This window comes from Andrographis paniculata, unplaced genomic scaffold (assembly GCF_009805555.1).
Source record: "Andrographis paniculata isolate CXL003 unplaced genomic scaffold, ASM980555v1 Contig51END, whole genome shotgun sequence".
NCBI lineage: Eukaryota > Viridiplantae > Streptophyta > Magnoliopsida > Lamiales > Acanthaceae > Andrographis > Andrographis paniculata.
The window spans coordinates 3,330,960-3,343,949 of NW_026137586.1; the positions used below are offsets into that span (position 1 = coordinate 3,330,960).

At 33.2% G+C, this 12,990-nt stretch overlaps 1 protein-coding gene across 2 annotated transcripts; it reads left to right on the plus strand.

Moving 5' to 3' along the window:
* Positions 1–495: 495 nt before the first annotated feature.
* On the plus strand, positions 496–10,357 carry LOC127253745 (AUGMIN subunit 3). Of its 2 annotated transcripts, XR_007839336.1 has the most exons (19): positions 496–907; positions 1,420–1,456; positions 1,852–1,955; positions 2,445–2,640; positions 4,073–4,139; positions 4,565–4,668; positions 5,424–5,508; positions 5,828–5,882; positions 6,182–6,313; positions 6,543–6,612; positions 7,585–7,642; positions 7,766–7,821; positions 8,758–8,910; positions 9,050–9,161; positions 9,257–9,398; positions 9,494–9,569; positions 9,652–9,747; positions 9,853–10,046; positions 10,159–10,357. XR_007839336.1 is itself a non-coding variant. In XM_051278493.1 (18 exons), exons 1-18 carry the CDS (start codon positions 732–734, stop codon positions 9,982–9,984), a joined length of 1,851 nt encoding a protein of 616 aa, XP_051134450.1. In that variant the 5' UTR covers positions 496–731; the 3' UTR covers positions 9,985–10,357. The 2 variants fall into 2 exon arrangements, 1 of the variants encoding a protein (XP_051134450.1); XM_051278493.1 differs by having other exon boundaries at positions 9,853–10,357.
* Positions 10,358–12,990: the final 2,633 nt, after the last annotated feature.

The window sequence follows — 12,990 nt, forward strand, 5'->3', positions numbered from 1 at the left end:
ATAATAATTCGTTATTCAGAAATTCCGCAACCTTCTGAGTAATATAACAAAAACAACAAAAAAAATACGTTATCTTTATATGCACTTCCTCGGCAAAGTCTTGTACTGATAACGTGTTATAAAATATATAATGTTATAAAATATATAACAAAATATAAAAATACTACTATAATATATAGATATCGTAATATATGTATAGATATGTAATAAAATATATATATATATATTCTAGAGAGAGTTGAGAGACGATATAGAGAGATGAGGATACGAAGAAATGCAAAGTTTTTTATTTACATAAAATACAAGGCTTATTTATAAGGCATTTTTATTACAATTAATCATCAAATATAAACATTGTGGTAAAATAATACGGTGACACCTAGTATAAATAAATAATAAGTCGTAACAAAGTCCAAATACTAAAAAGTGTGAGGTTTGGGATTTGGGGTCAAATAAACAATTATTATTATTATTATCATCAAAGTGCCTCCAAACACGAGGTAAAATACAATCCCTGCCGAACCCCAAATTGGTATGATCTGAATTCAAACGTATAGTGTGTGACCAAAGAGAAATTCGAAAAATTCTCACTATCAAGAATTCGCCAAATACAATTGCCGGCGCCAATACATTCTTCACTTGCACTTCATCTCTCTCGTCGATTCGACCTAAATCGGGAGGCGTAGATCGCGCAGGATCTAAAGCAGCAGCGGTGCCTCCCCCGGCGGACGATGAGCGGAGCTCAGCTGTGCGGTTTGTTGGCGGAATTGGGCTATGAAGGTCACGGTTCCTTGGACCCGGACAGCTTCGAATGGCCGTTCCAGTACGAAGACGTTAGGCCGATACTCGACTGGCTGTGCTCCAGCCTCCGTCCCTCCAACGTCCTTTCTCCCTCCGACCTTTCTCAGTATGTGCTCTCTCTCATGTTGTTGGAGCATTATGCCTTGGGATTTGTTGGTTGACATATTTTATGCATTTTGAACAAAGGTGTTCTTCCATTTACGAATTATCGAGGGAAAAGTTTCATTCTCTTAATGTTTTGGCTTGTCTTGTCTTCTATTCATACATTTGTGTGACCTTAGGGCATGGAGTTAATCACGGAGAACTTGCTTGAATTGTAATGCCACATGTGCTGGTTATCGGCTGAAATTTGTTATAGCTAATGATCTAGTATGAATTTGGACACCTTTGTTCTTCCCTCTTTCAAGTTTTACACAGAACATACAATTTCAGTTTAGTTAACTTGAATTGGTGTTCTTTAATCATCTCTATTCAGGGAAATGATTGAGAGATGAACCTTGTGGTGTTTGAAGGATGTTTCTTTTTGTGTTTTGCCCATTGCACAAACAGTTAGTACTTAAGACTTGTCAATGTTTTGTCAAATTATGGTTACATTAATTTGCTGCTGTTTGTTTATAGGTATGAGCAGTTTTTAAAAGAAGGGAAGCTATTGGAGGTATGATAATCTGGTTATTGTTTATGATTACACAGTTTCATCCTCTATTATTAACGTCTTCGATGCATGTTTCATGGTTTTGATTTTTTCTAATTTTGGGTATGTTAAATACTGATCATTCTTCTCTTTCTTGACTGTTCAAAGAAACATTGATCAAAATATATAGAGTCTTTGTGTTTTGAGTTTTATGTTCCTTACGAATCATACATGGGATGGCATTATGAATTATGTAATATTATCATTAAACTGCCTTTATTCTGCTGACCATTTTATTTTTTCAATTTCAGTTTTCTTATTCTACAAGATTGATAATACTCTAGTGTTACATGTATGTTTATATGTTGTATTTTGATGCTATATGTTTCCCTAATTCATGTTGCCTTACTTTTCATCAGGGAGAGGATCTTGACTTTGCTTATGAAAGCATTTCAGCCTTTTCAGCCAGGAGGGACAACCAAGAGGCGGTTTTTGGAACTGAAGAAGGACTAAAAGAAATATGGTAATGACTGTAACTGAGTGAAGATTAATTACTTCTTATCAAAATGGAAAGTAGAAATTCTTTGTGGAATTCGCAATATGTTGACTCATAGTTGAGTATGCAAATATGCACAAAATCACCTGTAGGATTCTGAGATAGTTGATACTGACACGTCTAATCTTTTGCATGCACACTTTCTCTCTCTAATTTAAATAAAAGGGGGGGGGGGGGGGGTGTTTTCTTTCTTTTATACATCCTAAAATAGTATGTTGCATATTTAAAGGTTTTCGAATACTAATTTTTGAAATGTTTGTGAGCTTAGTGAAAAAGATCACCTTCAAGGATGAGATCAGAATGCTGTCACTAACAAAAACCCTTTTGTTACTTTTTCCTTGTTTTCGGATTATCAATGCATATCTTTTTTATGAGATTGATCTCCTTAAGATTACTAACAAGGATACAAGGATAAGTTGTAACAGTGTGTCTTTGGTGCTGTGTTTGTGTGGTCAGTGATGCAACATTAGCGGCAAAAGCCGAAGCATTGGAGTTGCAAAAACAGCTCAGGCATCTGCAATTCCAAAATGATATGCTTACAGGGCAGGCTTCAGCACTAATTCAAGGGAGAAGAGCACGAGTTGCAGCAACTTCCAGTGCAAATGGGCAACTTACAACTATAGATGATAGCCTGTCAGCAAGGAACATCGAGGTATCTTAATAAATGTCAATCTATGTATGCGTATAATTGTATTGTTAACTGTGCAGTTCATTGTAACTATTGGTTGCAGCAATTAGCAAATGATGATCTGATTTCCATGTTCTTGTCATTCTAACAGTATTAAACCCATACTGCCCTTCAGGTGTGGATTGAAAGGAAAAAGCAGTTTATGTGCCTATAATGTTGCTATTAAATGGCATTGAGAGGATATGCTTTTGAAAAATATCCAGCAATTTTGGCTTTATTTACTAATGTTTTCAACTTTGTTTTCCCACTACAACACTACTCATCAATTTTTTTCTCTATAGAAAACATCGCATCCAACACCAATTTATATCACATCAAACATGTATGTTTTTTCAACATTTTACTATTCCCAAACTAATCCAAAACACCGAAGCACTTCCAAAACTTATCTAAACACACCTTTCATAGTTTTATTTTTTTAACTTATATATATTAATGAGATGTCTCCAAATAGATAATAGGTGTTGCGTTAGGATACAAAAGACAAATTTTGAGCTAATAAAAAATTATTTACTTTAATGGTAACTGTTGATTCTTGTTTCTTGTTTGGACCGGACAAGGATAAGGTTCTAGGGGATCGCTTGTGTAGGACAATGAAGTTAGTGGATGACAGGATTATATTTATGATTCTTGGTTTTTGTTCCTCTGCACACCTCTGCACTCTTGATTGATTTTTATCTAGCTCAGAATACAAGTATTGACTGATTTTTCTTATTTATTTATATTTTGATTTTGTTCTAGCAATGCTATGTCCATTTTTGAGCATCTGAGGTTGTGCCTATTTGTTCTGAAGAAGTGTATGTAGTAACTGTCTGATCCTTTCTAGTTGTCTTCCCATCTTCCAATGTCACCCTACTAAGTTTAACTCATTTAGTTTCAATTTTCAAATTACTGGACCTTTAGGGTGTCTTTGTGTTTTTCACATCCTCGTGTTACAGTAAATTATCTTCCCCTCCCCCCTAAAAAATTATCTCTTTTTTCTTTTTATTTAATGTATTACATCCAAGATTTAATTTTTCTATTGACAACACCACATCAGATGCTTATTTATATTGCCTCAAACAATTATTTCAATTCAATCCATACCATTTCCAAAACACTACAAAACACATTCTTAATTTTTTCAATCAGTTACTTTTGTCCACAGCACTTGTCAGTTGTCAATAGGTGCATCACACTGCTGACACTGACCTGTCTGAACTCTTATAAATTGATCCCTTAACTGTACTTTGCAGTCTAATTTGTGTGAGAAACTGCGTTCCTATGTTTATTGAGCTTTCCTAAAATTGCAATGATTCTACTGTTGAAAATCAGTTCTCGGAATGAGAATTATTAGGACCTGCTAATGTTTATTTTCAACCTTGCATATATATTTGATTATGCTATTGTGGCTTAGATGAATGCAGTCCTTGGACGGATGGCTGCTACTTCTCAAGATTTGGCACATTATCATTCAGGGGATGGTTTGTATCTTCCTTCTTCTAGGGTGTCTATGTTATAATGGAATAGTACAAATGCTATTTGGTGATAGTATTTCTATTCCTGATAATATTTATATTGAGCCAAATGATATAATTTAGGAAAAGTTTACAGCTTGTGAATAATCTTTAAAACTGGTTTGCTGGAGAATATAGCTGTTACATTGGTATACTCTGTTAATTTTGGGTTATCTTTGGTATGGAAAGCATATGTATTACAGAAAATTCTCTTATGCTCTTTTAAAGTAAAATAATGATACAGTAGATATTAATCACATACTTTAAACTGACTAATAAACAGTGTGTCTGCTATGCTGCAATTACTATAAGGGTCTCCAGATAGAAAGAAAAGTTGCTTCTAATCCAGTATGTACTATTATCTAGCAATTCCCTTTTATCATTCCCTGCAGAAGATGGAATCTACTTGGCTTATGCTGATTTTCATTCATATTTGCTTGCGGATGCTGCCTGTATGAAGGAGCTAAATCAGTGGTTTAGTAAACAGCTTGACACGGTACAGAAAGTTCCATTGTTATTATTATGTTTATATCTCTGCTGGACAGAATCACTCAGCATATATTTTATCCTTGTATGATAGCTATTGTAGCATATATCTAAATGAAGCTTTAAGTGTGGCAATCAACAGTTTTTTATCCAAATATAAGTTGAATTTAGGTAGCTCTATCTTTCACTATAATGAGAAACCACCACTATGAATGACCATACAAACACAATATTGTTTGGATATTGATCACAAGATCTTGTAGGCATGTAGCTTATCTGGATGGTCTTCACGAACATCAACTTGGTCAATGTGAGCTTATGCATGCACTTCCAATTTTTCATGTGGCGTCCTTTTATTGCTAAGTGGGTGAATTCAAATGAAAATGTTAGGGTTTGTTTGGTTGTGGTTTTAAATTAATTTGAAATGACTGTTGATTTGAATTTTTGTTTAAATAGTATTTTGATATGATATTTTGTAAAAGAAAATAGTGTATATTTATTGAAAACCATACAGGTTGAATAGTTGTGTTTTTTATTTGAAATAAAAAACAAACACACCCTTAATTTTGCAAATCATTACTTGCTACTTTTTAGTTGTTTGTTTTGTGCACTTGCATAAATTCTTTTATACGTTCCAGTATGACTATGGTAGGGGGAGGTGGGATTTAACATATCATTTGGTTTTTGTAAAAAATTGTTACATGTGTAGAGGAGTTTAAGCTTACAAACTTATATCTGTTTCTTTTAATGATATGGTGCTGTTAGGATCCTTACAGATTGGTGGCTGAGGAGGGAAAATCTAAATGCTCATGGGTGAGTCTCAATGAGATCTCAAATGTCTTAGTGCGAGGTACATCTCTCTCTCTCTCGCTCACTCCCTTCCCTCTCTTGCAGTTTTCTACTTTCCCTTATGAGTTTCTGTTGCGACTGAATTTTGATCATGTTAAGCAGACACATCTGCAAGCCTAATGAAAATCCAAAATAAATATATGTAAAATATATCAATTAATGGGTTTCAAAGTATCCCAATCACTATCAACTGCTTTCAACATATCCGTAAGTTGAAATTGATTGATAATTGATTATGGAATGCTCAGACATAACTGAGAACTCAATTATAATATGTTTTTATGTGTGTCTCCTTATTTCATTCATTTGATTGATACCAGATTCTGAAAACACACAGCACCAACGGCTTTCAGAACTGCAGAGGCTTCGATCCATGTATCTCTTCCAATCTTTTATTTTCTTTTTCCTCTTCGTTCTTTCTTGAAATGAGCTCTGTAGTTTAATGTTTATCTTGTGCCTGTCAATGCGTAAGTTTATGGCCACAGTAATTTTTTTCATGAGTAGGTTACATTAAACTCCTAGGGTGGCATTTTGATTGCTTTATGACCCCTCTCAATTTTATAGCCTTATACATTCTGAAGTATTTTCAAATGTCTTTTCACGGGGTGACTTGCTCTGGTTGCATTGGAATGATATATTTTAAATTTTCTCCTAACTACTTTTTCGCATGCCAGATTTGGGACAAGTGAAAGGCAATGGGTAGAAGCTCAAGTTGAGAATGCCAAGCAGCAAGCCCTCCTTATGACACTTAAAGCTCAAGTGACATCAGATGAAGCCCACATCCGTCTTGACCTTCATTCTCTTCGGTAGTACTCTATTTTCACTGAGCTCATATTTCTTTTCTTGTTTGTGTGGATTCATTCTATCCCTTCTTTTATTATGTCCTCTTTGTTGAAATAGAGTCTTTTTGTACTAAAATTAAAACTGGAACCAATACTTCATTAGTTCACATGCCTAGTCTTGTTTTGACTTGTTCACCAGTGAATTCCTGTTGTAGTGTTCGAAGCTTTTTAATCACTGTTTATATCCGAGCAGGAGAAAGCATGCCGAGCTGGCTGGCGAACTTTCAACTTTATACCGGAAAGAAGAGAAATTGTTATCTCAGGTTTGATAATGCAACCACTAGCAGTTTTACGTGACATGTATAATGTTTAATTTAAAGTCCTGTTCTGCGCTGTGACATGATTAGTGTTGCTATATTAACTTTCTTGTTGTATCTGTACTTACATCTTTGGTCCTTAAAATTTCAGTTATGATTATTTCACAAGTAAATTTTCACTGATACCAAGGTGATCTATCCTTGAAGTGGGGAGATAGAGTTATGCTCTTTTTGGTATAAAAAATCAACAAGATTAACTTACGCTATCCTCCCTAATGAGATATTTTTAAATAAATAAAATACTTAAATGAGAAAATCATTGCATGTATTCCTTTCAGTTCTGAAGTATCTGACTTTTGTACCCAAGGTTTCGTTCTGGGTCTCTTCCTCAAAAGACCCCCATGAAAAAATGGTAATGAAAATTGGCTTGGATTCCTTCTGAATGGCTTAAATCTGAGCCACTGCTACTAGGTCTTAAATTAGAAGCCTTTATCCTTGAAAGTGACCCTATAATGTGACGCATAGCAAGTCAACTGTATGAATTGAGGCTTGCTGTTAAGTAGCACTTTGTATTACTTTATCTAAATTAGAAGTATTGATTAAAGATTCTGGTAACCTAAAAAGGTGGTGCAGTGTGTGTAATTAAGTTGGGATATTTCATCTGACTATTTTGATACTGTTTTTATTAACTTCTTAAAATGTGGTTATAGCTAGTCAATCTTGATTTTTGAGATGCCTAGAGTTGATGCTCCAGCATTTTTATGGTGTGTTTGGCAAGGGAAGTACTGAAACAGGAATGCAGCATCCACATGTCATACAGAATGGGAAGCATTATCCTCATTGAAAAAATATGAAACTGTGATTTAGATTGGTCGGTGTATTGTGGATAGTTTGGAGCCCTTTTGACCTTTTCTGTGTTTGTTTGTTCACTACTGTCTCCAATTATTACTTTTATACTCATTTGCAACTTCTCTTCAGACTATTCCGGATCTTTGTTGGGAGCTGGCGCAGCTCCAGGACACATACATTTTGCAAGGTATAAATCGTTAAATAAGTTGCATTGATAGTTGTAAAATTTTAGTCGCACTTCTGAGCTTTCCCAATTCACTCATTTGCTATCTCTGTTAATGATTATGTATATTTCCTGTTGTAAATGTAGGGGACTATGATTTGAAAGTCATGCGTCAAGAATTTTATATTAATCGGCAAAAAGCGGTATGTTGCGAAGCTGATGACATCTTTTTATGTTGCATTTTCCAAATGACGAATCTTTCTTTTTCTAGTTACCTTGATAATATAGGTTCAGTTCTATTCTAAATGATGAGTCGTAGAGATATTGTGTTTGACCCAATGCCTGTTCTTTTAGGAACTGCAGTAATTTTGTGATATGTTTAAGGTCATTATGTTGTGATTGTTTTTGGTGATTAAAAAACAAGTCCTCCGCTCAGCATTTTTTCCCATCAATCAATGAACAAATGGGTGTCTAGCTCATTTGCATTACTTTCCCTGACCTGGAGATTTTTTAAATTAAAATTGGAAGCACCTCCTTGTAATGTTGGATAGAATAGACCTATAAATTTTGTATTGTGTAAATTTGAATCCAGAGTAAAGCAAATTACAGCTATTTTAAAATTTCTCGGAGAAAAGACAATGTTTTTCATTATCTACAGTCACTTTCATATTAGAAAGTGGTTAGGAAGACCTAAAAAGAAATGAAAAATTTTAATGTTAGAAGGGGCTTTATATTTTACATTGAGGAGGGAATATATTCTTATCTAGAAAAATGGCGAAATGTGATCCATATGGTTGATCCCACATAAGGGGATGAAGGTTTTTTATTATTATTATTATTATTTTTTCATACCCACACACTCAAGCACCCGACGGTAATTTCCCCCCAACTCAAGCACACATGCACCCATTCGGGATCGAACTTGGGATCTAGCCTTCAAGTGTGGGATGTTTGTACCCTCGATCTACGAGGGTTTAACCATATTGGGATGAAGGTTTACAATGACGTGTGATGTACTTACTAAACCTGTGGTGTCGTCAAATTCTGAAGTCTAAAAATTAACCACTTTTAGGGAGTCAGATGTCACAAGTCTCAATATCGTATCTTGCTAATCTGTATAACGGTATTTCCTTGTGCAGTTCATAAACCATCTAATCAATCAGCTATCACGGCATCAGTTTTTGAAATTAGCCTGTCAGTTGGAAAAGAAAACTATGCTTGGAGCATACTCCTTGCTTAAAGTCATCGAACTAGAGCTGCAGGGGTATCTGTCTGCTGGCAAAGGCCGGGTGGTATGTACACACTTTATAACTGTATTTTAGTTTTCATTTCTAATAATCCCCGATGGTTCATGTGACGTTGGGGGAGGCCAATTTGATTTGTTGTACTGCAACTCATATGATGTTTAACATGCTCTATATATCCTACAAGGGCCGGTGCATGTCATTGGTCGAAGCAGCATCTGATGCACCCGAACAGGGTGCAGTGGATGATCGTGACACTTTTCTTCACGGCGTTAGAGATCTTCTCAGTATTTATTCAAGTAAAACATCATAATGATCAGTTTAGTTTCCTTGAAAGAAATGAGTGACGCTACATGACATGACTACTGACTGAAAATTTTTGCTGTGTCGACAGATGCTCAAGCTAGTTTATCTACGTATGTATCTGTCCCGGGGATCATACAACACCTCTCAAACCTTCATTCTGATCTGATGGCCTTGCAATCTGATCTAGAATATGCCCTCCCCGAGGACAGAAACCGATGCATTAATGAACTGTAAGCTACTTGTGTTGTGCCCCATCCTAACAACACTTTATATGATCCTATCGTTCATATAAGTAAATATATATATATATGCCGATGCAATTCAGGTGTACTCTTGTTCAAAGCTTGCAACAATTATTATTCGCCTCATCAACAACGGCACAACCCATACTGACACCCTGGGTAACGATTGACTCCATTAGAAAATTCTTTCTCCATCTTCCTTCTTTTCTATCTCATGCAGAATGTGTCTCTTGGGTTTCAGAATCTGATGAAGGAGCTGGACGAAATGGAGAAGATCAACGCGAAGCTCTCAGCTGCAGTTGAAGAAGTGACTCTGGAACACTGCAAGAAGAACGAGGTATACGTCTCGTTTATTCTCATCTCATGTCATTTTGTGCTTGAAACTGAATCGAATTTCTCATCTTGGTGTTGGTGATCTATATGGTATTGGTGTTTGGTGCAGATTGTGAAACATCATTCGCAGGAAACCATACTTCAAAGACGAGTGTTTGTTGAGTTTTTCTGCAACCCGGATCGACTGCGGAACCAAGTCAAGGAGCTCACTGCCCGTGTTCGGGCATTGCAAGCCTCCTAGCCTCACTCACTCTACTCTACGGACACACTAACTAATGTATGCCTATGTATGTATCTTCTATGGTATGTATCTAATGCTCTCTCTCTCTCTCTCTCTCTCTCTATTTCATTGTTCAATCAAAGCATGCATTCTTTGTCTCTCGTTCATGTTTCTAAATTAAACTGACTTTTCCAGGAAATGATTTTCAAGGATTGCCATATTTGCTGGTTTGTTAAATCTGTAACTTTGTGGATGCCTGCCTGCCTCTGTTTGTTTAGATTCATTTTAGGTTTGCCGTAGGTAGGGTGTTGTATTTTATGACTATATCTTTTGCTTTTTATATATTCTTTTATGTGAAATAGCACTGTGTTTACTTGTAAGGTTTTTGTTTTGAGTCTTGATTTTTTAATAGTAAAATTATTTGATTTGATTCTTTTTAGGAAAAAGAAAGTTAAAATAGTAAAAGTAGGAATAAAATCTTACAAGTAAACAGAGTTTTTGTTTGGTCTGGTGGATTATTTTTTAATGGAAAAATAAGTAGTTTATAAAATGTTTTTGAGAAAAAATAACATAGATCTAATAGTAAGAAATAAAAAGAGAAAAAAATTAATTGAGTTGATAAAATAATGTTCTATTTTATTACCTTTGTAATCACGTGTTAGAACTGGGGCTTCTTTGATCTATGCCACAATAATTGGGGCCATCAAACATGGGCTTGTTGGATTTGGGCCGAGACTATTTAGCATAATGGATATGGCAATTGGCATCCACATATTTGGGCTGAGGCAACTGGGTCTGCTGGACATGGGCCGAAAGCATTTGATGCTCATCAGGTATGGGTATGGGTCTACAGAAATTGAATAAAGAAATAAGAATGTAATTTTATTTTATTTTAATATATTGTCAAAAAAAATAAAAATAGGTATGCTTTTTTTTTCCTGTTTAATAAAAACTCATTATTTTTACTATTTTTAATATATTTTTATTTTTTAAGTATAAAAAAATATACATCATATTAAAATCATGTTCAAATCAAATGAGTTTATTTTTATACGAGTAAGGGAGTATTAAATTATTTCCTGTAGAACAATAAGTTTGATTTAATACTTTACATAAAAACTAATACTCCCTTCGTCCCGTAAATATAATCTTAATTGGGTTAGATACGAGATTTAAGGAATATTGATATTATATTGGTAGGTATTGGGTAAAAAGTATGAATAGAAGACTTTTTTGCCCTTGTGAGTGTATTAGTGTAAAAAGTAGTGACAATTGTGTAATAAAAATAAAAAAATAGATGTAGTTTTATGATGATATGGTTATTTATGGAAATAAGACTATTGTTTTAGGACAGACAAAAATAGTAAACAAAACTATTGTATTGGAACGGAGGGAGTATACGATGACATATATTTTCTTTGTCCCAACTACAAATATATTTATTATTTTTGTCTGTCTCATTAAAAAATATCAATCTTTATTATAATAAAAGTAATCATGCAAATACTAAAATACTTTTAATTTTATTTTAAATAACAAGCATACCATACACATATATAATATAAAAGGGTACATATATCAAAAGCTGTGTATTTTCACTCATTAACAAAATATTATTTTTTAATTTATTACAAAAAATTCAAATTAGTACATTAGTTTGAGATAGAGAGAGAATTATATTTGAAATATATATATATATATATATTCAATTATTATCATTAGGATAAATTATATAAGAGTCTTTTGTATTTTAGTTAACATAAATAAATTATTTTATGTTTTATTTAGTACGTGAAATTCTCTTGTGTTAAGTTAAAGTATACACAAAGTATATATTTTATTGTAAATGTGAACCTAATTATGCAAGTTTTATATAAATAATAAATAAAAATATTTTAACTAGCATTTTTTGAAAAATAAATAAATCAATAATTTATTAACCATAACTAGGGTGTGTTTGTCTAGTGAAATTATTTATATGTATATATTTTTTTACGTGAAATATAAAGAATTGCGTAAGTATTATAAAAGTAACGTAACATGTGTAGTATATTATTTTTTAGAAATTTTGAAGTAATACATTTTTTATGAAAAATTATAAATTGAATGATTGAAAAATTATTTAATTATTATATTCAAATAGGGTTATTTAAAGTATGTTTATATATATATATATAATTTGAATAATTAGGTGCACATTTACAATTAAACATCAGTATTTTAATTTAACATAAAGTGATTTTACAAATTAAATAAAACACAAAGTGTTCCATTCATTTAGACTAAAATGCACAGGGTATTATATAATTTATCATTATTATTACTATTATTATTATTACTATGTTAAACTGATTTTTTTGTCTCGTAATTGGACCCCTTTATTATTTTAGTCTCATAACTCGAGATTGTCTTAAAATTGTCCCGTAAGTAAAAATTTTTCGCAATTAATCCTCAAGATCCATGTAACAGCTGCATGACATGCTGACAGACATGTGTCGGCCAGGTCAACACCATGTGGCTGACTCGTCACGTGAATTATTAATTTTAACTATAAATTAATGAATATATATATACATATATATTTAACTATAAATAAATTATGTATATTTTCAATTATCAATTTTAAGTGATATAAGAAAATTATATATTATTAGAGGCCATTCGGGCCGATCCTATCCACTTTGAATCATGTTGGGCCGAAACGGCCCAGTTTATAACCAGGCCTGAAAAGTTAGGCCCGAGCACAATTCGTTCAACTGAAAATCGAATCAACAACCAAATGTAGATAAGACAACAATTTTACCATTAAACTCTACTTTAATTTTTATCATTATTTTATTACTTAATATACATATAAATATATTAATTTTGATAAATCGGATCAGACAAGCACGATCCGAAAAATTTCAAATATATTTTTAGAGGTTCAAACACTACTTTTTCGTGCCAAATTCAGATGAAATTTTAAAATTATGTTTATTTTTGCTAGCTCTATATGTATATTATGTATATTTGGATGTGTTTGGT